General features: G+C 50.5%; 3 protein-coding genes across 6 annotated transcripts in view; 1 reads left to right on the top strand and 2 right to left on the bottom strand.

Moving 5' to 3' along the window:
• The window catches only part of IFT172 (intraflagellar transport 172), a 41252-nt gene extending 37760 nt beyond the window's left edge, over nucleotides 1-3492 (top strand). For both annotated transcript variants that reach the window (XM_059831334.1, XM_059831326.1), the window contains exons 44-48: nucleotides 651-710; nucleotides 1537-1635; nucleotides 2028-2181; nucleotides 3055-3146; nucleotides 3387-3492. In XM_059831334.1, coding sequence (XP_059687317.1) covers nucleotides 651-710; nucleotides 1537-1635; nucleotides 2028-2181; nucleotides 3055-3146; nucleotides 3387-3476 — 495 coding nt within the window. In that variant the 3' untranslated portion in view covers nucleotides 3477-3492. The remainder of the gene's footprint in view (nucleotides 1-650; nucleotides 711-1536; nucleotides 1636-2027; nucleotides 2182-3054; nucleotides 3147-3386) is intronic.
• A 1039-nt stretch (nucleotides 3493-4531) lies between these two features.
• KRTCAP3 (keratinocyte associated protein 3) lies at nucleotides 4532-6583 on the bottom strand. The gene is made up of 5 exons (XM_059832198.1): nucleotides 6374-6583; nucleotides 6231-6290; nucleotides 5376-5576; nucleotides 4968-5102; nucleotides 4532-4615 (listed from the first exon to the last, which is right to left on the bottom strand). The coding sequence occupies exons 1-5, from the start codon at nucleotides 6581-6583 to the stop codon at nucleotides 4532-4534; spliced, it is 690 nt and encodes a 229-aa protein (XP_059688181.1).
• Nucleotides 6584-7232: 649 nt separating this feature from the next.
• NRBP1 (nuclear receptor binding protein 1) overlaps nucleotides 7233-25723 on the bottom strand; it is a 43013-nt gene continuing 24522 nt past the window's right edge. For 2 of the 3 annotated variants that reach the window (XM_059831178.1, XM_059831170.1), the window contains 11 exons: nucleotides 13739-13822; nucleotides 13407-13465; nucleotides 12143-12241; nucleotides 11935-12067; nucleotides 11540-11642; nucleotides 8820-8870; nucleotides 8590-8725; nucleotides 8446-8499; nucleotides 8004-8067; nucleotides 7863-7918; nucleotides 7233-7657 (listed from right to left, as the gene is read on the bottom strand). In XM_059831178.1, the coding sequence (XP_059687161.1) occupies nucleotides 7559-7657; nucleotides 7863-7918; nucleotides 8004-8067; nucleotides 8446-8499; nucleotides 8590-8725; nucleotides 8820-8870; nucleotides 11540-11642; nucleotides 11935-12067; nucleotides 12143-12241; nucleotides 13407-13465; nucleotides 13739-13822 (938 nt within the window). In that variant the 3' untranslated portion in view covers nucleotides 7233-7558. The remainder of the gene's footprint in view (nucleotides 7658-7862; nucleotides 7919-8003; nucleotides 8068-8445; nucleotides 8500-8589; nucleotides 8726-8819; nucleotides 8871-11539; nucleotides 11643-11934; nucleotides 12068-12142; nucleotides 12242-13406; nucleotides 13466-13738; nucleotides 13823-25723) is intronic. The other variant, XM_059831186.1, reaches the window with a different exon arrangement.

Here is a 25723-nt window from a genome sequence, read left to right as displayed (position 1 = left end):
GCTAAGGAGGTGGAGGACCCTGGGCTCAGGGATTCTCAACTTTTATCTTCCCCTATCCTCCCCTAGCTGCACTGGCAGCCCAGTAGCCGGACACTTGGCATTGGAGGTCTTACCTCAAACACCTTGCCAGCCTCTGCATTTTGTCATGGAACGGCAGTAGGGAGTGGGAAGGCAGACCTGAGCTAGCAAGGGGACATGAACTGCAGACCCAGGGGGTAGGCCAGAGGCCACATTATATTGCACGGCTCTGGAAGTGTAGATTCAGGACTCCTAACTGGTCTGTCTTGCTCTGGGTTGCCCAAGTGTTACCTTACTCCTGAGACTACAGGCTCTGCCCACCTGCCCAGATGCAATGACACACGACAAGCATAGCATGTTCTCACTGTCTGATGCTGGCTGTGCAATAATGCCCAACTCCATCTTGTGGGACAGACTGTGGCTAGTGGGCTGGTTGTCCCAGTGGTTGCCTGGGAAGCAATCCTCAGGGATGGTGAGCTGGGATGTGCACTCTCCTTCTCCATTACCTGTGCTGCAAGCAGGATGTTGTGGCACAAAGAGAATTACATCCTTTCTAGCCATCACTCAGGCAGGAGAGTCGTGGCTGTGAAGATAAACTGCCTGGTCTCACTCGGGGTTTCTCTCTGTACTAGGCAGTCAACTGGGAGAACATGGCATTTATCTTCCTGAACCGCTTCCTGGACCTCTCAGATGTGCGTATAGTCTGCTGGAGGAGGGCGATCATACTTAAAAATGACAATGGGCTGTAGGGCCAAAACAGACCCTCAGTCTGGCCAGGATACTCCTGAGGTTCGAATGTGGCAGCACGTTTGAGCTGGTGCTGATGGAGAACGCTGAATGCTGCTTGGTGTGCATGCATGTATGCACACACAGCACTGAGTGCCCAACACGAGCTGTGGAAGGACTTGCCATGCAGGGCCCCTGAGCAGCCCTGACCGTGTCACCATGTGTGTGCCAATGCCACCATGCATGCATGTCACAGCAGAGAACAAGTTAGCCTAACAGTTCAGGCGTGTAGTCTTCACGGCTGCAAGTGCTGTTACAGCTTTCAGGATGATCTCATCTGAATTGTTCTAAGGGAAGGAAAATTACCTGAGGGGTGAAGGGCATGGCACAATGCTTTGGCCACTGTTATACAAGACTCAGGAGTCCCCCATGCCAGTCAGCTCCTTCCTTGACTAGCAGGTTGGTCACCAGAAACCACCACACCCTAGGAAGCTGACAGACCTTACTGTACCCGTCTTCCAAGTGCTGTCAGCAGCTGCTGGGGAAAAAAAAGCTCCCCATTTCATCTTTCCCTTCTTTAAGGCCACCTGATAAGTTTGAGTACTACAGTGTTTCAGGGGCATGCATCCTCTGACACTAAAGAGGATGGCCATAAATGCCACGTCCCAGGAGGGCGCAGTCACCGCAGCACTAACAGATAGGGGCATCAGTAATGCCATCCTCACAATGTAGAGTGTACTGTCAACTCCAAGGATGGTATTGCCTAGTGCTCCACCACTTCTCCTTTCTTAGGCCATTGAAGAAGGGAACCTGGATTCTCTGGACCACTCGGATTTCCAGGGCACAGACATTCCCTTTGAAGTGCCACTTCCAGCCCAACAGCACGTGCCTGTGAGTGTCATCTGCCTCCTTCAGCTCCCATGAACAGTGATGCTGCTTCAGGGCTCTATCTGAACAGGGACTGGGACAAGGGTGGGACAGCAGGCACTACAGGAGATGGAAATGTACTCAGCACTGCCCCCCTGCCCTGTGTCGTGTACCCCCCCCAACCACACATGCACACACACGCACTCTTTCTCATACTCTCACACACACACACAAAATATACACGTGCTTCTGAACGCATGCATACACTCACACACACACACACACACATGCATGCCACCCCCCCAAAATATGCATGCATGCACACTCTTGTGTCCTGCTCCCCAGTGCTGCAGAGCAGCAGCTGGGCTGGGGCACAGCATGCAATATCAGGGGGTGCACTGGCCTCTGCCCTGCAGGAGGAGAAGCGGGAGGAGGTCAGGGACTGGGTGCTCACGATGTCCATGGACCAGCGGCTGGAACAGGTACTGCCACAGGACGAGCGTGACACCTATGAAGCCTCACTGGTGGCAGCAAATACAGGGGTGCGCTCCCTGCCCTGTGTACTTACAGGTAAGCTCCAGGCCAGCTCACACACATGCAAGGGAGTACATGGTGCCACGCAGGGAGTGGGAACATTGCGTCGGGGAGGGGAGAGGTCTGGGCGGGAGTTCAGGCTATGCTGTAAGAAGAGTAGGGAGACTGTGTGGCTGTGGGGACCAGTTCTGCTGGAGGAGATGGAAGGACCCATTTTTTACTGTGAGGGTGACTGAGCACGGGAACAGGTTGCGCAGAAGTGACATCTCCGTACTTGGAGATAGTTGAAAGCTGCCTGGACATGGTCCTGGGCAACTGGCTGTGAGTGGCCCTGCTTGAGCGGGGGGTTGGACCATACGGACCCCAGAGGTCCCTTCCAACCTCAACCATTCTGTGTTTCTATGATTCTGTGACTGCTCAGTCTCGCATAGCACTGCCTAGGAGACTGCCCAGGCTGGCCAGCAATGACAGACGTGTACATGCGGCGCCTGTCCCTGGTTTGCCCCTGCTCTGCAAAAGCTGTCTGTTCTGGCAAGTACTGTCCCCCCACTTGCACACTTGAGATTGCGGAGCAGGACTTAAAGATTGGGACAGAGAAGGGGGGAGCAGGGGTGGGCCACCAGCAACAGGACTCTGGCTCCAAAGGTCAGGAGCGGGGTGCTATCATTTGACATACTCACTTGGTGTCCTTGCCAGAGGGCAGTGCAGCTTCCATCTTCCTTTGATCCCACCACTGCGGGAACTCCCTTCCTCATTCTGCTCTCTAAAAGCCAGGGGTGGCATTGTTCCCCTGCACTGCCCCATGGAGCAGCCCTAGCCAGCTGGCTGCCACAGAGAGGGAAGCGGTGCACAAGGTGGGGGTCTGCTGTGGGTCTCAGCTTGTTTCTGAAGGTGTCACTGTGTGACCAGGGTACCCTGTGCTAAGGAACAAGATAGATTTCAAGCGGCCAGGCCGAGAAGCCAACAAGGACACATGGAACAAGTTCCTGATGGCTGTCAAGGTGAGCTACGCACCCTGTGGGGCAGGGAGACAGGCTGCGGGGTGTTCAACCCCTCGTGCTGACAATACAACATTGTCCCGCTGGGTGGAGATACACTGAACCAGGGCTGTTCTAGTGCACCCTCCCTGTGTGCTGCTGCGTGGGGGTTTTATAGAACTGGGGCAGACCCAGTCCTGGCTGTGCAGCCTTCCACTCCGGGGGTGCCCTTGAGCAGAGGGTGAGGTCTCTTTCATTCTGCAGACGTCCCACAGCCCTGCATGCCAAGATGTGCTCAAATTCCTCAGCCAGTGGTGTGGGGGACTTCCAAGCACCAGCTTCTCTTTCCAGTGAGCTGGGCTGTGGCAGCTTTCAGTCCTGGTCTTCAGCACCCTCCATTTCCACCCCCAATAAACACGTCTCTCAACCCTGCTGTGCTCCTGTTTGTCAAGGGATGTTGAGCCCAGGAACACATGTAGCTCCCACGGCACAGGGCTGTAACCCCATACACGTTTCTCTCTTGGCCTCAACCTAGCTATGTGAAACATGTACCCTCCACCCTACTGGGTGACTCTCACACTGGGACCATGTATCTGCCTACATCCCTGTGCCGGGTGGAGGGCAAGCATGGAGATGGGCTTGCACACCAGCTGCACTGTCCTCCCATCAGTGGGCCGAGCTCCCGGGTGGCATCTACCCTGGGGAGCCACTTAGAGCAGCCAGTGTGAAAATTAAAAGTTTATTTACTCAGGGAAACAACAGAGGCTCACAACAAAGGGGTTCTTCACCTTCCACTCCTTACCCTGCCCGAGCACAGGCACAGCAAGCTGACCCTGCCTGCTCTGCAGCAGCGTCACCAGGACCCGGGCCAGTCCTGGCTGTTGCCAGGCCCCAGCACCTCCGCCTGCCCCCACCGCTGCATGCAGAAGACCGTTGGAGCCTTTAGTGGGCCAGGAAGGGCTGTGCTGTGTGGGGAGAGAAGGGAAGAGCATCCGGGGCCTGTGGCACCTGCTGGGCAAAGGCTGCCTGTTGACCCTGGGCAGCTTGTGTCTGGAACCCACAGGGTTTGTCCCAGGTGGGGGGGGGGCTGGGGGGGGGGGGCACACCCCTGCCCCCCTGCAGCCCACCCTACCCACACCTACACCTGGGGCAGGAGCACGGGGCAGGTGCAGCTTCACCTCGCCGGATGGCAGCACTCCTACAGCACCACCTGGGAGTGAAAGAGCACGCATGAGTGCAGGACTGTGCTGCAGGGCCAGGCGTATGCCGACACCTCTGGCCAGTATTTGTAGCATACGCTTCGAAAGAGACGTTTCAAGGGGCTGGTGTGGGCAGGGTCCCTCTTGACAGCACAGCCTGCCCCCTCCAGTCCCCCTAGCATAGCCCGTGCACTGCACTCACCTCTCCAGCTAGGTGCAAGACTCAGCCAGCCCCGCCAGGAGTTGCTGCATCTCACGTGGTGGCTCCTCCTTCACCGTACTTGGCCTGGACAGCTAGAGAGGAAAAGAAAAAAAAAAAAAGAGGTGGAGGGTTGCAGGGATGTGTGAAGGGCTGGGCCAGGTTGGGGGGGCCAGCATTTGCTCAGGACAGCCAGGAAAGAACAGACTTGGCTATCAGAGGGATGATGAGGAGGGTCCCTCTGTAACTACCCAAGACGAAAGGGTGCCAGTCTGTCACCAAGGCTGGCTAGAAGAGGTTCAAATTTGACATTCCCCCTCCCATTGCTGCACAGCCTGCTTGTATGGGCACAAGGGCCCAGCAGAACCCAACACCTTCAAAATGCAGCAAAAAGGCTGCAGTGATGGGGCAGAGGCAGGGAGACCCGTCCGGATTGATGGAGCGTACCTGTTCTTTGCTGTAGCTGTGTACACAGGGCCCAATGCCCCGGAAGATCAGGGCCACCAAACAGCACCTGCCAGACAGCACAGCTTCTGCAGCCACCAGCACCATGGAGGGGAACCAGAGCGCCAGGGCTGTGTCCTGCAGAGCAGAGAGTTGGAGGTCCCTCAGGGAGCATGGTCCACTGCACCCAGCCCACTGGCACGCGGCTGAGCAGAGAGACTGTGCAGGCAAGGGGGGAGAGAAGGGGGGGGGGGGGGGGAGAGAGAAAAAAAGGGAGAGGGAGGGAGAGGGAGAGGAAAAGAGGGAGAGAGAGGGATTGAGAGGGAGTGAGAAAGAAGAAAAAGGAAGAGAGGAAGCAGTGGGAAAAAGAGGAAGAATGGGAGGGATTGGGGGGTGGTCCTGCAGACTCACATAGATGCGTGTGGTGTTGAAAGGACAGTCGTTGGTCGCTATGGCTGCACGGGCGTCAGCAGGCAGTGCAGAGCTGTTGCAGCCCCTGACGAGGTGCCCGCCCCGGCTGTGAATGGTGAGGGCAATGGCCAGTGCCAGGCCCACGCTGCATGCTGTGGACAGGAGGCAGTTCAACAGGGACACGCTCAGTAGGGTCCAGTGCTGCAGGCAGCAAGGAGAACACATGAGAGTGGGGTGGCCAGAGCAGGGGGCAAACGGCAGGGCTGGGCACTGCCACTGCAGGGGGCCAGACACACCGCAGCGCCACGCACCCGCTCTGTAGGGCAATGGGGGTGCTGGGAACTCCACCGAGGTCTGCACCGAGCAAGCACATGCAACCTCTTGCCCTTCCAGCATGGCTCGGCCCCGCACTCGGATGAGGCTTTTGCACCTTTCACATCCTTCGCCCCCCCCGCGAGCCCAGAGCCACGGGCGGCCCCTCGCACAGGCTCCTGCCCCCGGGGAGCCCCAGCACAGCCCCAGCCCCCCCGAGAGCCGAGGTCCCCCGCAGCAGCAGCCTTGCCTCATGCAGACCCCCCTGCGTAAGCCCCCCGAGGGACGCCCGACCTCGGCTGCGCCTTCACCCGCCGCGTGAAGCGCTTCCGCCGCGCGCCGGGGCCCGGTACCCCCCCCCCGCCTCCCGCCGCGGCCGGCAGGGCTGGGCCGGGGCAGCAGGCGACACGCACGAGCCCGCGAGCCGCCGAGGCGGAAGGAGCCAACGGGGACAAGGTCCAGGGGAGCGGCTGCCGGTGGGGGCCGGGCCGCGCCGATGCCCCCGGCCCCGCTCGGCTGCTGACCCCGCGGCCCCGCACTCACCAGCGCTGCCCGGGACAGGTTGCGCGACACCAGGATGGCGGCGATGCCCACGGCGATGCTCTGCGGGGAGAGAGCCGCGCTCGACACGCGCCTCGGGCAGGGCCGGCTCCCCCCCTCCCGCCGCCCGGCCCCGCGGCTCTCACCAGCAGCCCGGAGCCCACGGACACCACGTTGGCCACCGCGTACTCGGGGGTGATGGCGCGGCTGGGGCCGGCCACGTGCCGCAGGACGGAGCCGTGCACGATGGCGCCCAGCAGCAGGCTGCCGTGGCCCAGCACGATCAGCCACAGCCCTGCGCGCATCAGCCGCCGCGGCTCCGCCAGCGCCCCCGGCCCCCCGCGCCTGCCGCCCATGGCCGCCGCCGCCGGGAGAGCCGCCCGCCGCCGGCACCGCCCCGGGGCAGGACAGGGCAGGGCCGGGCCGGCCCCCCCCCGCGCCCGAGCCCGGAAAGAGGCAGCAGTCGCGTATTTACAAAACAGTTTTATTAAAAATAGGAAATGATAGAAATGAGATGCACGGGCGGCGCCACGCCCAGCCCCGCCAAGCACCCCGCGACGGGAGGGACGGGGCCGCGGGGACAGGGCCCAGCGCTGCCCACGGGCCCCGCGGCCGCTGCAGCCCCCCCCGGCGGCCCGCGGTGCACGGGAAGGGGGGGCAGCACGGGGGGGGCGGGAAGGCTGCAGGGGCCACAGCCCAGAGTCAGCACAGACCGCAGCCCTGCGCCTCCAGTGCGCGCCGAAGCGCAGGGCTGAGCGGCTGTGCAAAACCAGTAAACAAAGTGCAGCCAGAGGGGAGCAGAAGAGGCAGGCAAAGCGCCAGGCAGGTGCTGCGGGAGCCCGGCCACCCCCGGCTCCCTCTGCCCGGGGGAGAGGGTAGTGACTGGTGCCAGAGGCAGCTGCAGAGGGGGGTGCAGAGAGGGGGCAGGGCTTAGGGGCTCCCCCCTGCTTACCTTTTAAATTAAAAAAAAAAAAAAAAAAGAAGAAAAAAGAAAAAACCATTTCTGTGCTGTGCAAAAGACACTTTGTACAATTCAAACAGAACAAACTCCATGCACATGAATGGGGCTACAGAACACCCCAAGCCAGGACCCGGCTCCCCGGCACCACCTGGCAAAATCCCAACAAAAACAGGGCTGGAAATAATACTGATGCGCAAAGTCCCCTTTAATAGGCGGGCAGGGAGGATTGTCGCTGAGCCCAGCCACGGCACATGCAGGATGAGCTTCCAAGCACTGCAGCTGGGGTCTTGCTGATGCCCTACAGTGATGGACAGACACAGAGGGGTCACAGGCAACAAAGCCACACTGGCCGCCTGGGAGCCGAGGGGTGCTAAGATGACACAGTCACTGCCGTCAGGGCTCCGTTCCGGGTGTAGTAGAACTTGCTGAACGCCTCTTCAAGTAAACAGGTAAGTCTGCTCTGGTCAGCCTGGGAAGAACAAGCTATAGTGAGGGGTAGGCCCAGTCCGTGCAAAGCTAAGAGCTTGGCTGAACCCTGCCAGGGCACGTGGGCAGGGACATGTCTTTTTTCTCCTACCTCCCCAGCCAGAAAAGGACTGGTCTGGCATACACCATCTTAAGTTTGAGAAAGGAATGCAGACCTATAGCCCTACCTGAGCCCCAGGCCTGCTTACCTCACTGATGAATCCAAGCTGGACCAGTTCGGCTGCCAGCTCCTGGATGTTGTCATCTGCAACACAGGGACGGGCGTAAGACCCAGGTATGAGTGCACTGCTGGCCCCAGTGCACCAGAGCGCGGGAGGAAAGGTACTTACTGGGCTGCAGGTCACAACTCAAGTGTCGATTCAACTTGTCTTCCAGTTTCAGCAGCAGTGTTAACTGCAGAGTAGAGAAGTTCTCATGAGGGACAGCCAGGAACATCCCCAGAAATCCCCACCAGGATAGGAACCACCCCCCTCCAGAGCCCCACAGGAGTCTAACAGAACCACCACATCCAGTTCCCTTCCAAACCACAGCCAGCAGCACCATCCTGCAGAGGAAGCCTGAATCTGGGGGTGGGCCAAAAACATTTACTACCTGCCAGGTCAGCCACAGGCATGGACCTGGATCTGACTTTGGGCCCCAAAGATGGCAGCTGTGGCAGCAGAGGGTCACACCAGGCACCAGCAGCACATCAGCATGCTGGAGCCACACGCTCTGCACAGCTGCCCTGGTACACCCCCACACAGCATGCTCAGCCAGAAGATGGGAACATACATGGTGCTTCACTCCCTCCTCTACTGACTCAATGTTGCACTGCATCAGCACCACCTGAAACAGGAGCAGAGACACCCCGTGACTGACTGCTGCTACACAGCACAGCTGCCTGGGGAGGGGAGGAATGGAGCTCCCATCTCTCACCTTGCGGGTCTCCACCTCAGCAGGCTCTGGAGTTGGGGTTTTCACTGACGGTGGAGCAATGGGAGACTTCACCACTACTTGCTGGGGCTGCTGGGGTCGTGGCATCCCAAAAGCTGTGAGTGGGTAGATACCATTCCTACAAGAAAGGAGCAGGGTGTGAGGTTATGCCTCTCCTCAATTTTTCCAGTCTTACACACAGTTAAAGTTGCCCTTTAAGAAAACCCTCTTACCTTACATCCTCCAGGAACTTGTCCAGTTCCAATGCCGGAGATTGTGAGAAGCTGGGGGGAGGAAAAAAAAGTAGAGGTGAGAAGTCATCTAGCAGAACCATCCACTCAAGTCTGTTCGGATGCAATTTCAAATCTCCATGTCCTAGACTATGGCTGTGTCAGTGGGCAGGACGAGTATGGACAGAGGCAGTCAGCCAAAGGCGAGACAGAGTCCAATCTTCCTGTACAGGGAGCAAGTATTCATAGAAGCTAAGGATGAGGCAACATTTTAATTATGGCAGAACAGGTATCACCCCCCTGAAGAGTGTTGTCCAATGCAAACAATTATTTGGAAGCTAGCCCAGTAACACCAAGTTCCTAGCAAGGTTTTTCAAAGACATCTCTTATACCAGCCCCACGAAGCCTGCGTCCCACCAGACCCACGAAGCCTGCGTCCCATCTCCAGAAGAGCAGGGGCACTCAGCACTGCAAAGGCAAGAACCTCTGCAGCAGCCGATGGCACGGTATGACCAGTCATATCACTCCAGACCAGAAACTAGAAACTACACGTCAGGATTTAATGCCCTGCCCAAATATTTCTCACTGGAGTTTGGGATACTTTTGTTCTCTAATTTCTTTCCCAGATTGCTTGTTCAGCTTGGTGGCTTCTTAATGTGGCGTCCCAGAGGAAGTCTTCCTACCAATTCATTTTTAATTCCCCAGCCTCTAATTCCATTGAACGTCTTCCTTGCTGGGGGCTGATGGAGGATAGTAAGCACTGACAATCCCTCCCCTTTGTGCCATAACTTGTCATATGTCTACTGCTCTTCCCCTTTCTCACCCTCAAGAACATACAGTTCCTCCATGTGGGGACAATGATTTCCAGCCCCTTGGTGAAGGCAGCTCCTCGATCTGCTCCAGGACTGTTCACAAAGGTTGCCACTTCGTACATGTACATTGTACAGGTAACGTCTTCAGACATTTCACTCAACTACCGTAAACTTCTCTCCCGTTATTAAGCACCCTGGTAATCATATTTGCTCTCGTCTATAGCTGCACAGCAGTGTGTTTTGAACAAGCTGGAAATGGTCATTTCCTGTGGTGTTTCTTCACAGCCTTCTCAGACAGAGAAACAGTTATCTCTAAAGCAAGCTGTTATTGTCTTTTGCACGGCACAGGGAGTTAGCGACACCAGAATAGTCCACAGCAAATACCTCATTTCTTTCTGGTTCTGACTAACAAGGAGACACAGGTTCTCCTACTTTACTAATTCCCCAGTAAAACACTTTCCTCATCACCTTAGTCAAGTCAGCTTTTTAGTGTCCACTTGGCCACAGCTTCTTTTAGATTGGTTACAACAAAAACTTTGAACTGCCAGTCTTCTCCATACCACTATCTTAAGACTGCTTTGAAGAATTTCAGAGATCAGCCAGAGACTGCAAGCTGCTCGAATCCTGCCGTGATCCCCCCCAAGTGCTTTGCTGTTCCATCAGATCTGGTGTAGGCTGCACATCTGCCTCAGTTCCCCAGACCACTCTCCAGCCCTTTTCAACACACACAACCTCTGTTATTTTCCCATCCTCTAGTACAGTAGTAGTTTTCAGCAAAAATTTACAATTTTTTCTAGCAGCTCTGTTTGCGTGGCACACTGATGAATCACCTGGAAATTATGCCCTCTGACACTTCAAGTCATTACTATGCTTTCTTTTTCCTTTTCCAGCACCTCTGAGGTACTGCACTACCAAAAGGCAAGTCCCAAGCTGGCAGATGCCAGATAGCCAATCCTCTGCAGACTGAAGTCCAATATATGTAAAGAATCTCTCTTGCAGAGCTCTGGCTATTCACTCTTTGTCCTCCATCTTGAACCTTTAATTAACAAAAAATATTCCAAAGGGAATTCCATACTATTATTTATTAGTGCTATGAAGATCAGAATGTCAGTTTTTAGAAAGGTCTACATGGCTCAAAGACCTTCTCAAATGAACAGTGCTTTTTTTCCTTGTCACCTTGATTACTTTTGTTCAGTAGCCTGATCATCCCAGAATGCTGGGCTACCCTGGAAGCACCCTGGTCTTCTCTGGAAATACAGTATCCACATCTTAGTCTTTTCAGCAAACCCCTCAACCAGCTGAGGTTTCATTATCCAAAATTTAACATGACTTTTTGGCACTCTACTCACTCCGTACATATTACGGTCACTTACTTAGGGAGCCACCTCTATAGCTTAAGTGGGTGCTGTGTGTTACTGATAGCTGCCCGAAAGAGCGCTTCCCTTTGCATATTGTAGAATGAGCTGCCGTTAAGAAAACACTGAGGAACCATTTCTCCAACATGTTGGACTCCATTTGGTAAGCCTGTGGATGGTCCAAGTCACTTCCCCAAACTGTTCAGCTAGGTTTTGCTAAGGACTGTACTAACTACAGTGTGTTAATTTCCCACCCCTCCATCTGGGGAACAATTCGCATCTCAGCTGTATGGAATCTGTTCACAGAACAGGGGTGCAAGGTCTTCCTCCACCCAGGAGTTACCCTCCACAGAATTTTTTGTGCCGAGACAGAGAGTGAATGCTCCTTCACCAACAGCACCATCAGTTCCCTTTTGTTTCCCAGTTAGTGGTGAATATCAACATTCACTTGAAAGGAAGAGTCCCAGGCAGATCTTTCGGTGCTCACCCCAGTGCCCTGGCACCTATTCCACGTGCACCTGGTCAGCCCCCTCCAAGCACACCATGGGGTACTCACATCATCTTGACTCCTTCCCTGTCCGCATGATTAATCTCTGCCAACACTGCACTCATGTCAAGGTTTTTGGTCATTTCTTCTAAAGCGTTTTCAGGAATCATATCTATTTAAAAAAGAAAAAAGTTAGACCTGAACAACTGCAATTCCTTTCCAACCTAAGAAAAGCAATAAAAAACCCAGAGGCTTTAGGCTGTTAATCTCCCGTGCAACTCAGAGCAGGCAGGGCACCATCGTCCTCCAGGCTCTGCAGTGACCACAGCTCTGTTTCACAAGGCCCTGGTCCCCGCCTGTTAAGAGCGGCATGAAGGTCTTGGTTTCCAGGTTGCCAGCTGTACTGACAACTTAGCGAAGCTCTGCAGAACGTGAGATGTGGTACCCTGGGACTCCATACTCACGCTGATGTCCAACGATACAGTGAGCAGCCAGTAGCTTTAGTGATGGCACCTCAAACAACGCCTGATGAAAAAGGAGCTCCCGGGCAGTAGGACGTTTGCCAGGGTCCTGTTCTAGACACTTCTGAATGAACTCCTGAAAGACAAAAATTGCATGAGACCATGTGCAATGCCAACACATCTGCAAGGGCGCTGATCCCTCCTCACTCACCCTCTGCAAGGGGTCCTCCAGCAGCTGGATGGCACTGTTAATGGCCTCCTGGGGTACATAAGACGACTCTCCATTACCCTGTATTTCCAACACCGCCATCTGCAAACACAAAGCAGCGCATCAAGCTTCACAGAGAATTACTGACTACATTGAACAGAGCTCAAGGAGACCACTGCCAAGCATGAGATCATAACAAACAAATTGTTTGGTGCTGTTTAAGGTTACAGTTTGTGGAGGCAGAGAGAGAATGACTGCCTCATTATGATAGCTTCTTTCTAGCACCCTAACAGATTGCCAGGGAAACCTGAAAACTATGCCAGCATCACCTTTAGACAGTAAGTATCTCCATTTTGAATCTCATGATCCATTGGCCTGTACTTCTGCTCGATAATTCCCCTCTTCTAATGAAGCAGTAACTGGATCACTGCCAGAATCTGACAGCATCCCTCTTGGCTGTATGAATAGCTCTGTATTACAGGCAGAAAAGCAAGCACACACCACCATCCAGAACTGGCTCCAGCCAACACATACACAAATTCCTAGCTAGAAAAGGCTGGCAAAAGATTCCAGAGAACATCTTAAGATTCAACTCAAGTTTTGCTTCCTGAAAGTTGTGCGTTTTCACAGTTCTCTTCCTGCTTCACTTATGGGATGTGCAGCATAGGTTCAGAATTCTTTGTGTCAGCTCTTTCTGACAATTCTTCCCAGAAAATACTCCTACGAACAACTCCCATTTCCTAGACTTGGGCCTACTTATCGCAAGGGCAGAGAAACCACTAAGCTGCTAAGATCAGGTAGGTCAGACTGACGCTTGACTGCAACCAGAACCTGTATGAGGTGGGGACAGGCTGGCCCAGAAAAGTTATGGACTACATCTGTGCTCTCCTCCAGATACCACAGGAAGAACAGGTACTCCCCAGAAGAGGTGTTTTGTTCTCCATGTACATTAAGTACTGTTTGTACTAGTGACTGTTCCCATCAGCCAGTGGGTCAGACTTCAGAACTGGCCAAGACCCACAGAGTAATGAATTACACATTAAGAATTTCAGAGAGAACTACACATTACTGAGCTATTGACTTCTTAGTAAGGCATTTGGGGGAGCCTCGATAGGGATCCCTCCAAGGCAAAGTGCATTTGGCTCAGAGAACAAAATGCACTTGTTACCAAGCTAATCCGCCCTTAACCACAGCATCTCCACAGAGCCATCTCCTTCCCTGAAATTCATTCTCTCTCTGTCCCATAGCCAAAGTGTTCCACACTCACCTCCAGTGCACACATCCCGAAGGAGTAAATGTCCACAGCAGTGGTGACGTTGGCAACTTCTGTAACACAGAAATAATGCTGTTACCACGCCATCCCTGCATTCAGCAGTACCAGCAGGACCACCTCTGTATCAGGCTATGATAATCCTGCAGCCTTCTCTCCCTCCTCTGGTATCAAAAGACAGAGAAGTTGGGGCATTTAAGCAGGCAAATAAATCAAAACTGTTAACACAACGTCTGTCATGAGCTTATAGCTGAAAACAAGATGCAGAACAGCTTGGAAGCATTAGTAAGGCCAACAAAACCAGGCTTGCAGCTGCAGCCACACCGTACCTCCGTATTCCGGGGCAAAGAAGTGCAGGTTCTTCTGCTCCTCACGACAGGTCTTCACGTGGTTGTTAATTGTGTCCGGTGCCACTAGAAGAAAGTCATAAAGTTGTCAGACATTGGAACAGGCTGCCCAGGGAGGTGGTTGAGTGAGCATCCCTGGAGGAATTTAAAAGACGTGTGGATGAGGCACTTAGGGGGATGGTTTAGCGGTGGGCTTAGCAGTGTTAGGTTAACAGTTGGACTTGATGATCTTAAAGGTCTTTTCCAACCTAAACGATTCTATGATTCTATGAATGCTTAGGATACAGGAAACCGTAGCCCATCCCCGACTAGATCCTAGGGAACACACGCAACTCCAGGGCCCTCTGGTGCCCAAAGAGGCAGCACAGTGGAATTAAGTTGGCCCTTCATCAATCCCTTATTTCAGGTTACCTGCCCTGATATATTTCTCCATTGTTTCCTTGGCTGCAGATCAGCTAAGGCAGCTTGGCATTACAAGAGCAAACCTGGAGACCACAGCTTCTGCTGAATGGGAAGACAAGCTGGGAAAGACTCCCAGTTGAAGCGCGAGTCCTGAAAGCACCTAACTTAAATCAGATCTATAGCATTTGTCACAAGCACCTCAACTATAACAGAAGCCCTAGGAACAGCCAGAGATGCCAAGATCACTGCAGTTAGTCACCACCTCAGGGCTCTAGGAGACAGATAGACCTACAAGGCAACTCTTCCACGTATCAGCAGGGCACTGGTGCCAAAGTGCCTCAAAAGTCAAGCACAGGTGCTGAATGAAGAGGGACAACCACCCTGACAGCAGAGGCCTCCAAGCAGCCAGCACATCCACAGCAACAACCACAAACCACTCAGAGCTATGGGGAGGGAATAACTCCCAGACACAGGAACAACAAGCAGAACACAAGTATGGACCCCCCGTAAAAGATAAGCCTTCGGGACAGCCTGCGAACAGCTCTCCAAAACTAAGTAGCTGGCTCCACCAGGGAGGAACACTGAGGTATGCAGGGAGCACGGAGTCACCATCCCACCTGAAGCTCTACTTCCCCCCTTGAACGTGCCTGGTCCCACAGTCCCAGACCCATGTCCCACTTTGTCAACCTCCTGGACAAATGCAATTGGTCCTGGTCTGTACTACTACAATGTGGACTTGCACGGGGCATGCCAAACAGCTTGTATTTTTCCAGGTGTTCCTGGATTAGGACAGGACATATCAAAGAGGATTCCCAGTTGAATGAGACTAAACTAGTTCCCAGGCTCAGAGGAGAGATGTTCTTTGGGCTCTAGTGAGACAAGACGGATCTTCCTTGATAATTCAGCTCAACCTTGCTGTGTGGCACATACCAAATCATATTATCTTATTCAAGCATTGGAAACGGAGCTTGTTCTAGTGTCCAGCATCTACTCTCCCAACCAACTGTTCATGAGTAGTTTACTGCTTTTTTGTTCTTGTGCTAGCTCTTATCTTGAGAGTCCAGTAAGATTACTTCATTCCTAGTGCTTACCTCTTTACAGACACCAGCAGGTCCTCTCAGCTTCACAGCACTAAGCAAAGTAAGCTAACTTCTTTGTCGTCCTCTTAAGACCTGCTCTGCGTTTTCCTAGTTACACCGACTGCTTTAGATGAGCTCTGGCCAGGGCCATGCACAATCACACCAATTCTCTCTACTGGGCACTCTGCCTCAATGGATCTTAACGTCACACACCAGGCAAGTGGGCCAAATTCTTCCTTTGAGCAGCTAGTAGACACCAGATCCTCCTCAGTTCCCAAATGATAAGCTATAGACTTTTGTGCAGCTTTGTATTTTGCACTACTGAGTTACTTACAAATGGAATTTGTCCAGGCATCTAACGTCTTCCTGTGTTTCTGGAGGATAGCCTGACCTACCTCAGCATCACACATTCCCCACATTTCTATTAAAAGCCTCAACATTAATGAGGTCAGTGCCTGAGGGGCTCCAAACCCCTGCAGTGGGGCAGCACTTTTTCAGCTTCTACACTGTCACCATACCTCCAGTCAGTGCCCGACTCTGCATACAGGGCACATCACCCAAGGTTTGTCCAGCACAACAGGTTCTCACGCTGGGCCTTCTAAAGAGGCTCCCAAGACATCCACAATGGAGAATTCCTGTTAACTTGCTTTTCTCTACAAGCAGCATCTGCCTTAAGTAGCCTACTGTGTATGTCTGGTCTATAGGTGGCTACTAAGAGAGGAGGAGTTACATCAGGTCTTTTTCGGCAGCTGCATTTCCTCATCATTACTGCTCCTTCCTGCTTCCTTTCTGTAGATGTTTTGGCCAAGGAATCAAGAGCAGGTTTAACAGTACTGGCCCTTCCCCCCTCTAAGTAATTTCTTCTTTTCCACTCAAAAGAACAATTCACTACTGTAAAAACAATTTAAATTAATACAGTCAAATGAGGTTTTGCCTTCTTAAAAAAAAAAAAAACAAAAACGAAACCACACACACACACTGCCACGCATGACTTTCAGAACCTGCAGGAACTAAAAATAATTTCTCCTAAATCTATAGTATGCCACTGGTGGGTGTGAGGGGTATAAGGACAGCTACAGTCTATGATGGGCCAGAGGCTGATCACATCCAGAAATACAATATTGGTGCAGATGATCAGCCACCTGAACACTGAAGTTTGTGATCAAGAACAAATTTTTCCTCCATGTCCAATACCATTACCTAAACAATTCTATGATTAAGATTTTGGCACTCCTCTGAGGCCTGAGTTGTACCGCAATCATAGGATCTCGCTGATCCCAAACATGTTTGTTCCCTGTCTACAAGGACTGTTACTTTGTCCCAGTTTTTGCAGAACAGGGTCTTTAACTACCACGTGTTGGATGGCAAGGGCCAGTTCACTATCCAGCCATTCTGTCCTTTGTTCCTGGGCCCTGTTTAGGAGCAAGGAAGAGTCAGTAATCAATCACAAAAAGGCACTATCAACAGAAACCTTACCCTGTGATGTAACATGGGCACTCCCATACCAGAAAGACAAGTACAATGGAATCCTAGCCCAACCTCTATCTATAATGGCTGTCTGCACCCAATTAAGGACTTGATAATACACTTCTCTGCATCCGGATCCTGTGGACATTCTGCAATGGCACCAGCGTTACTGGAAAGAGCTGGGCTTGCACTGTCTATGGGAACTTCCAACTCAGACACACAGAAAGGCAGTTTTGAATTTGCTGTTACAGGTTATCCAGGGACCTGTCCCCTCTGATATTCCAGTCCTTGTGCCTCCGAACTTGCAGAGTCTCGCTGGAATTCCTCAACGTGTTTTTCTGTCACTGTTGTAGATACTGGCTCTGCAGTTGGGTTTTGATTAGCCACGCTTGGCAAGTCTTTTTCCTGTTCTAGCAGTTTATATCACAGCTCACATGCAACTTCGCTGGAGGTCACATGCATAACCTTGCTCTGTTGCTGCAAAGCTGAAGCAATGCAACAGTAGAGCAACAGCATAAGACTACCAGATTCTTCACTGTACGCCTAAGCAGAGGCAGCCTTGCCAGACACGCATCTGTTCCATTCATCACTGTGACAGCCACAACCTGCTATTGAAGTCAACTCGGAAAAACTCACTGCAAGCATGTTAAACAAGGCAGACAGAAGTGCTGTTACACCTCGTGACAGTATTTTAGAAGCTGGAACAAGAAGCTTTGTTTTTTGTCTGGTCTAGTCACTATTGTAGGTCCATCACCTTGGTGTGCAAGCTACTCAGCACAGATAGAGGCCTGAGAGGAGCTTCACCTGAACATACATTTTAAAACAAGCTCTTAACTGTACAAGGTAAGTATACACACTTTAAGGTACCTCTGACACAAGCTCTTCTGACTGATTCGCACATGGTTGCTGCCTGCCATCCACTACTATATCTAGTGATGACTCTTAAGTCTGTGAATGATCAGATGCATGAAGGCTAAGGACAGTTACGTTAAGCAAGACAAACAATGAAGGTCAAAAAAAGGAAAGCCAGATCACCAACATTAACAAGAAAACATGCCTTTCTCAGCCACAGAGAAGACAACAGCAAGGGGCAGACTGCAAGACATAGCACCATGACTGCTCAGTCTAGTAGGCAATTAGCAAAGCAAAGATCAATTTTAGAAAAGGATTCAGCCAAATATGGTGTCCATGTAGGGCAGATAACAGGAAGAGGTGTGAAGTACAGTAGAAGGTAGGACAAGCAACTTGCCTTTGGCAAGGTGAACTCAATCTGACAATCAAAGCACAAAGAAAAATAATCAGCATTACTACAGGAACATGCAGAGCTTGCTAGACTTCTAAAACCCTCAAGGACAAGCAAGAGCAAAGAGCTCACCAGTGTAAAGAGACAGCTCATCAGAGCGCCCATCAGTCATTAGGAGTGTCAGCCAAGAACGCACTTGGTGGTAATACTTCCCAACTCTCACCACTGATAGGTTTTAGCAGAGATGCCCAATCACACAGCAACTTGCCCTTTAAAACACTACATGCTGCAGAAGACATTTTCCTCTTGTCCTGTGTCCAATTCGCACCCACATTTGTTCTGCGTTCAACACTTTCTCCTTGCAAGTAGGAAAGATAGTTTGCCCAACAGTCCTTCCTTTCCTCCTGAAGTAGCCATCGAACCACTGTGTCTTGCCAATACCTAAGCATTCTCCAAAGCCAGAGTGTATTACTCCACTCTTCTAGTAAAGTGCTCAAGTACAAGGACTGTACTCCAGATTTCAGCAGGCTTAAGAAAGCAGAGGAAAACAAAGATGACAGCAAGAAGGATCAACAACTAACCTTTAAAATTAGTCCCAGGGTTGCTATGCAATCCAGCAACAAGGGACAATTAACCCACCTTACCTACGCTGCACTGTACCAGCACCACAGGAACCCAAAAATAATCAACTGAATGCAAGACCATCTGTTTGCAACTATAAAGGGATGGCCACAGGGCCAGGATAGGTATGAGGCCACATTATTATCTCCTGCACTCATATACTCAAGAGATTTTCACTACTGCAAAAGGGTGTAAGACTGTACAAAACCAAGACATTTCACAGTTCGCTTCATTTGTGCACTGACAACTGCATTTTTATTAGGGAAGGCAAAGCCTAGAAAATAAGCAACTAGGAAGCTACTGGAAACCAAAAGACGCATACAGCCATTTTGTTTCAGCAACAGTGTGCCCAGCAGGAGTAGGGAGGTGATTGTCCCCCTGTACTCGGCACTGGTGAGGCCGCACCTCGAATACTGTGTTCAGTTTTGGGCCCCTCACTCCAAGAAGGACATTGAGGTGCTGGAGCGTGTCCAGAGAAGGGTGACGGAGCTGGTGAGGGGTCTGGAGCACAAGTCTGATGAGGAGCGGCTGAGGGAGCTGGGGTTGTTCAGTCTGGAGAAGAGGAGGCTGAGGGGAGACCTCATCACTCTCTACAACTGCCTGAAAGGGGGTTGTGGTGAGGTGGGTGTTGGTCTCTTCTCCCAAGTGACAAGCGACAGGACAAGAGGAAACAGCCACAAGTTGCATCAGCGGAGGTTTAGACTGGATATTAGGAAAAATTTCTTCACTGAAAGGGTTGTCAAGCATTGGAACGGGCTGCCCAGGGAGGTGGCTGAGTCAGCATCCCTGGAGGTATTTAAAAGACGTGTGGATGAGGCAGTTAGGGACATGGTTTAGTGGTAGACTTGGCAGGGTTAGGTTTACCGTTGGACTTGATGATCTTAAAGGTCTTTTCCAACCTAAACGATTCTATGATTAAACACTGAGTCAAACAGGAAAAGCAGTGGCAGATTTAAGTTATCACAGAACACAAGCATCCTACAGCCCTGCAGATCTATATCAGGGATCGTAAACAGTGTTTGCGAAGTTATTTGTGACTGAGTGACCCGAAGCAAGAGGATTTTATTATTTTTAACAGTTGAATATCTAATCAGATGAAGGGGCAAAGAGGTTCAGTATATGAAAAGTTCACTACGTACAGTTACCAGTGCCAGATAACAGCCCCCCAGCTGCTTACATCTATGGTCATTCTTGCCTCATCCATTGACATTGCTTCTGAGTAGTCTAACTAATCTCAGCTTAAAACATTGCCCATGTTTTACTTCAGAGAAAATACTGCTGAAGCAGAACCAGTGGTACTTGCAACAGAGAGCTGATATCCTAGAAAAATTTGTGTACTTTGAGAGAGGTATCCTTCTCCACCGAAATTAATACAGAATCATAAAATCATGGGATGGTTCAGGTTGGGAGGGACCTCTGGAGGTCACCTTGTCTAACCCCCCTGTTCAAGCAGGAGCACCCAGAGCCGGTTGCCCAGGACCATATCCAGACAGCTTCTGAGTAGCTCCAAGGACAGAGACTCCATCACCGCCCTGGACAAACTGTGCCTGTGTCACCCTCACACTGAGGAGCTGTTTCCTGGTGTTCAGGGGGACCCTCCTGTGGCCCAGTTTGTGCCTGTTGCCTCTGGTCCTGGCACTGGCCACCACCGAGAAGAGCCTGGCTCCATCCTCTTGGCACCCTCCCTACAGGTATTTATACACATGGATTCAATCTCCCTGAGCTTTCTCTGTTCCAGGCTGAGCAGTGCCAGCTCCCTCAACCTTTTCTCGTAGGAGAGATGCTCCAGTCCTCCAGCATCCTAGTGGCCCCTCGCTGGACTCTCTCCAGTCTGCCCATGTCTCTCTTGTACTGGGGAGCCCAGAGCTGAACCCAGCACTCCAGGGGTGGCCTCACCAGCACTGAACAGAGGGGAAGGATCCCCTCCCTCCACCTGCTGGCAATATTTTGACTATCACAGCGCATGATACCATTAACCTTCTTTGTGGCAAGGGCACATTGTTGGCTCAGGTAAATATGAAGGCATACAAATGAATGATGGGAGGGAAAATGATCATGCTGTGTCAGATTTCTTGTGAAGCGGTGGATGATATTTTTATGTTGAAGTAAAAAAACATTCAGAGTCTTAAACTGACATGTTTGACCACATCCATTATGCGGAAGCGGAAGGTGGGAGTAGGCAGAGCAGGAAATGCAAGACTGTAGACACAAGATCAGACAAAGAGGACCTGTAAGATAAGTAATTGCCAATCCTGACTGCCTGCAGGCTCTTAAGCAGGGACTTAGGAGCTTATTAGCACTTTATCTGGACCAGTTCATAATACAAACAACTTCATTCCGAACAAAGTGTGTAGGGAGATTTGAAATCTGCCACAAAACCAAGTTCTCAGTTCTAGACCAGAGGAACGAAGGTCTGGACCGGGCAAACCCCTGCCTGGGTTGCATCATCTGACTGCAATACAGTATTTATATCAATAAGATGAAGAGGCAGCAGGACTGCCATTCTTGCTCAGTTCTTTCACAACCAAAATGGCAGGGCACTAATTAACGGCAGTAGCCTCACATCACAGTGCAAGAATTACATGCAGTCAGAAAAACAAGAAAAGACATTCACTGAAGTGCTATGGACTAAGCTATTCTGGGGGAGTCTTCTACTCTCAGAAGAAAGACATACACTGAAAAACAAAGTCCTCAGAAACATGACTATGAAAATTATTTTGTTTTGAGCAGCTCTGCTTAACAGAAATTTGGATTGAACCAGTATAAATGCATATTCATTTAAAATGGAATTAGGGTCCACGAGTTCGAGTATTTCAAGTTTAACTTCCCTGAATTTCAGACTTCACATCTCTGATTACCGCTGTTTCACAACATGCCAAAGTGAAGCTGTGCAAATGACCTTAGAAGACTTAATAGACAGAAAAGCTCATGCCCTGAAAGCGGAAGCTAGAGTGAAAACACTACTCAGCCCACATGCCTCAAGGCCTAAAAATCACAAAATTGTCTAGGTTGGAAGGGGCCTCTTGAGAATATAGCTCAACTCCCCTGCTCAAGCACAGTCAGCTAGAACAGGTCGTCCAGGACCGTGTGCAGTTTGGTTTTGAGTATCTCCAGGGAGGAAGATTCTACAACCTCTCTGGGCAACCTGTTCCAGGGTTTGACTACCCTCACAGTAAGAAAAGGGTATTCTTGTGTTAGATGGAACTTAATGTATTTCAATTTGTGCCCATTGCCTCTTGTCCTGTCAGTGGGCTCTACAGAGAACAGACTGGCTCCCTCATCTTCATTCTCTCCCATCAGGTATTTATACATGTTGAAATGATCCCCCTGAGCCTTCTCCTCTCCAGGCCAAACAGTTTCAGTTGTTTCAGCTCTCTCAGCCTCTCCTCATATGGACAGATGCTCCGGTGTGCATCTCGTCAGGCCCCGTGGACTTAGGTATGTCCAATCTTGTTTTAAGCATTTCCTAACCTGAACCTCCTCCACCAAGGGTAAAGTCTTCATTGCTCCAGACTTTCCCTCTGGTCTCAGAAGCCCAAGATTCCTGAAGGCCAGCCTTAGCAGTAAAGCAAAGAAGGCAGTGAACACCTTGGCCTTTTTTGTGTCTTTTGTCACCAAGGCCCCCACCCTAATTAACATTTTCCTTAGCCTTCCTATTGCTGTTTACTTGTAGAATCCTTGCTTGCTGCCCTTCACATCCCTTGCCAGATTCAGCCACAGATGGGCTTGGTTTTCCTAACCCATCTTCACATGACTGGACAGCATCTCTATATTCCTCCTGTGTCAACTACCTCTGCTTCTACAGAGAATTTTTCACATAAAATTCTGAAAAAAACTCTTCAGCAATTAGGGAGAATGCTAAGCATTTCATCCTGTAGATGTAAAATACTTGCTAAGTTTGTATTCAAGTGATCTTTCAAGAACTGGCATGAAAGAGCCTTCTAAAAATGCTAATGTTCCACATGCCTCAATCAAAGAACCCCAAAAGGAGTAGGCATACACAACTGCCATACCAATACTAAAATGCGTAAATGAAGACCTGGATGACTATAAGATATGTCCCCTGACACATCCTGGAAATCCACATAAAGGCACAGAAAAAACACAATCCAGCAAAGCTGAAGCAGCAGGCGCCTTCAATGCAACACAAAAAGAATAAATCTGACCACAGAAAAGACAAATTCTCATAACCTGGAGCACTAAACTGGGAAATTGAAACCTTTTTAGAAGATCCTATTTAACTGAAAAATTACAATCAGTCTAGAAGATAGCTATTTTCTGGGTTTTTTATGAATGAGATGACTCACAGAAGCACAAAGGTGGTATACTGAGCAAGGGAGGCAAGCACATGAAGCAAGAGCCAGCTTTTAAACCTTCTGCAAAACAAAAATGAGAGTTTATTACCATCACAGCATAGTAGGAGGTAAATCTGTTAAGTATGCAACAAGGTCAAAGACACCAATTCTTGCCACTAAATCTGACCTTCAAAAAAAAAAAAAAAAACAACAACAAAACAAAACACCAACACCCTCCCACCAAATGCACACACTAAATCATAACACACGCATTCAGTCATCAGAAGCCCGCTAATTGTCGCTTACCTATGACTGCTCCTCCTGCCTTGAGGTGCATGCTTATACACAAAATCAAGGCAGGTCTCTGGTAACCATTTTTACCACCCTAGTCATCGTAACAGCAGCTAGATCATGAGATGCCTGTCAATTTATTACAATAGAAATTAAGCTCATGCTATTCCACCCAGTTTGTCCAACACAGTTTCTCAAGAACAATCCAAATGTGAAGAACCTTCAGTTTATGAGGGTTGTGATTAGTGGCACAGAGTCTAGTTGGAGGTCTGTAACAAGTGGTGTTCCCCAGGGGTCAGTACTGGGTCCAGTCCTCTTCAATATATTCATCAATGACCTGGGTGAAGGGATAGAGTGTGCCCTCAGCTGATGACACAAAACTGGGAGGAGTGGCGGACACACCGGAAGGCCGTGCTGCCATTCAGCGTGACCTGGACAGGCTGGAGAGTTGGGCAGAGAGGAACCTTACGAAATTCAACAAAGGCAAGTGTAGGGTACTGCACCTGGGGCGGAATAACCCCACGCATTAGTACAGGTGAGGGGCTGACCTGCTGGAGAGCAGCTCTGTGGAAAGGGACCTGGGAGTCCTGGGGGACAACAGGATGGCCATGAGCCAGCAATGTGCCCTTGGGGCCAAGAAGGGCAACGGCATCCTGGGGTGCATCAAGAGGAGTGTGGCTAGCAGGTGGAGGGAGGTTATCCTCCCCCTCTACTCTGCCCTGGTGAGGCCGTGTCTGGAGTACTGTGTCCAGTTCTGGGCTCCCCGGTTCAAGAAGGATGGCGAACTGCTGGAGAGGGTACAGCAAAGGACTACGAAGATGATTAGGGGACTGGAACATCTTTCTTATGAGGAAGAGCTGAGGGACTTGGGTCTTTTTAGCCTGGAGAAGAGAAGACTGAGGGAGGATCTTATTAATGCTTATAAATACTTAAGGGGTGGGTGCCAGGAGGATGAGGCCAGTCTTTTTTCAGTGGTGCCCAGTTACAGGATGAGATGTAAGAGAATCACAGAATCTGTCTGCAGAACGTGGATTTCCCCCAGTGTAATGTCCCCAGAGGTTTCCCAGTCCATGACCAGTACCAGAAATAACAGGAAGCTCACTGCCTTCCGGTAGGTTGGAGAAGTGGAAAAGGACGAGAGGTAACGGACACAAACTGGTCATAGGAAGTTCCATCTAAACATGAGGAGGAACTTCTTTACTTTGAGGGTGGTAGAGCACTGGAACAAGCTGCCCAGAGAGGTTGTGGAGTCTCCTTCTCTGGTGATATTCAAAACTCACCTGGACACATTCCTGTGCAATCTGATCTAGGTGAACCTGCTCTGGCGGGGGGGTTGGACTAGATGATCTCCAGAGGTCCCTTCCAACCCCTATCATTCTGTGATTCTGTTTATGACAGGCTTTTACACCACTGGGAGTCTCAAAGGCAACACAAACCAAGATGTGACAAAGCTTTTAAAAAAACCAAATAAACAAATAACCTGCATACCACTTTGGACTTTCTGAAGCATTCTGGGCAAAGAAAGTTCCACTCAAAACTATTCATCTGCCAGATCTCATTCCTAGCAGCACTTGTATTCAGGCACAAACCTTTTCCTCTGCTTGTGAAAGTTTGCCTTAGTTTTGCCAGCTTTCTAAACAACTGAAAAAGTTTGGCTTCGTAGGGGACGTGCTTGACTCTACACATAAAACTGTACAGCTAGAAGCTAAATTACATCAATTCACGTTAAATCTTCCTAAATGAATGACAACATGGGTGAAAAAGTTTTCCATTTTTATGATAGGTTTTTCTAGGTCTGCTGATTTCAACCATCCATTATGTTTTCTCTAAACCACACTTGCCTTAGTCAAAAAAAACACCAAAGGAAAAAAAAGCCAGATCCAAGATATCCTAGTAACCCCTATTTTCTTTCTACATCACCTACCAAGTGTCTCAGGTGTCTGTTAAGGATTGGGAAAAACAGCATGAGAAGTCTTTAAACATCAGATAACAAAATCCAAGAGAGTGAAGTAATGACTAAAATAAGATTAGTTACAAAAGCATGTCACCCACAACCTTATTAGCTCAATGCTCAAGCGAAACAGGAGCATTATACCATATATATAGTATTTTCAAACCCAAATCACTGTTCAAGATCTAAGGATTAAACAATTTCCAGCTCTCGTATGAATAATACATAGTGATACAACAGTACTATTAAAACGAGTTCTCAAGAAACCAGCCAAGAAAGCTCAGTATTTCAAGGCAATCTGATGCTGTTTCAACACAAGTGAGATACCACAGCATCTTCTTAAGCCTGAAGACCATTGGCTGAGACCCTTTTCTTGCCTTGCTAGAACGAGGGCCTTTTGTTCTGCTCACAGCGGTGACTTGATTTCTGAGAAATGGCTCGCTAGTCTTCAGCTTTGTTGCCACCACGCTGAAGCCAGGCTCAGTCATGTTCCCACTCTGTGGGCTTGTTCCTGGACCAGTTTCTCTGCTGCTGGTGCGCCACCTCGCCTCTTCCACCCCACAAAGGCAGCCTGAAGCACGTGACTGCCACAGCCCGACTTGCCCAGCTTGAAGCACT

The sequence above is a fragment of the Gavia stellata genome, chromosome 2 (genome assembly GCF_030936135.1).
Source record: "Gavia stellata isolate bGavSte3 chromosome 2, bGavSte3.hap2, whole genome shotgun sequence".
NCBI classification, from domain to species: Eukaryota; Metazoa; Chordata; class Aves; order Gaviiformes; family Gaviidae; genus Gavia; species Gavia stellata.
Note: the sequence above shows the minus strand (reverse complement) of the source record. Positions and strands in the feature narration are given on the sequence as shown.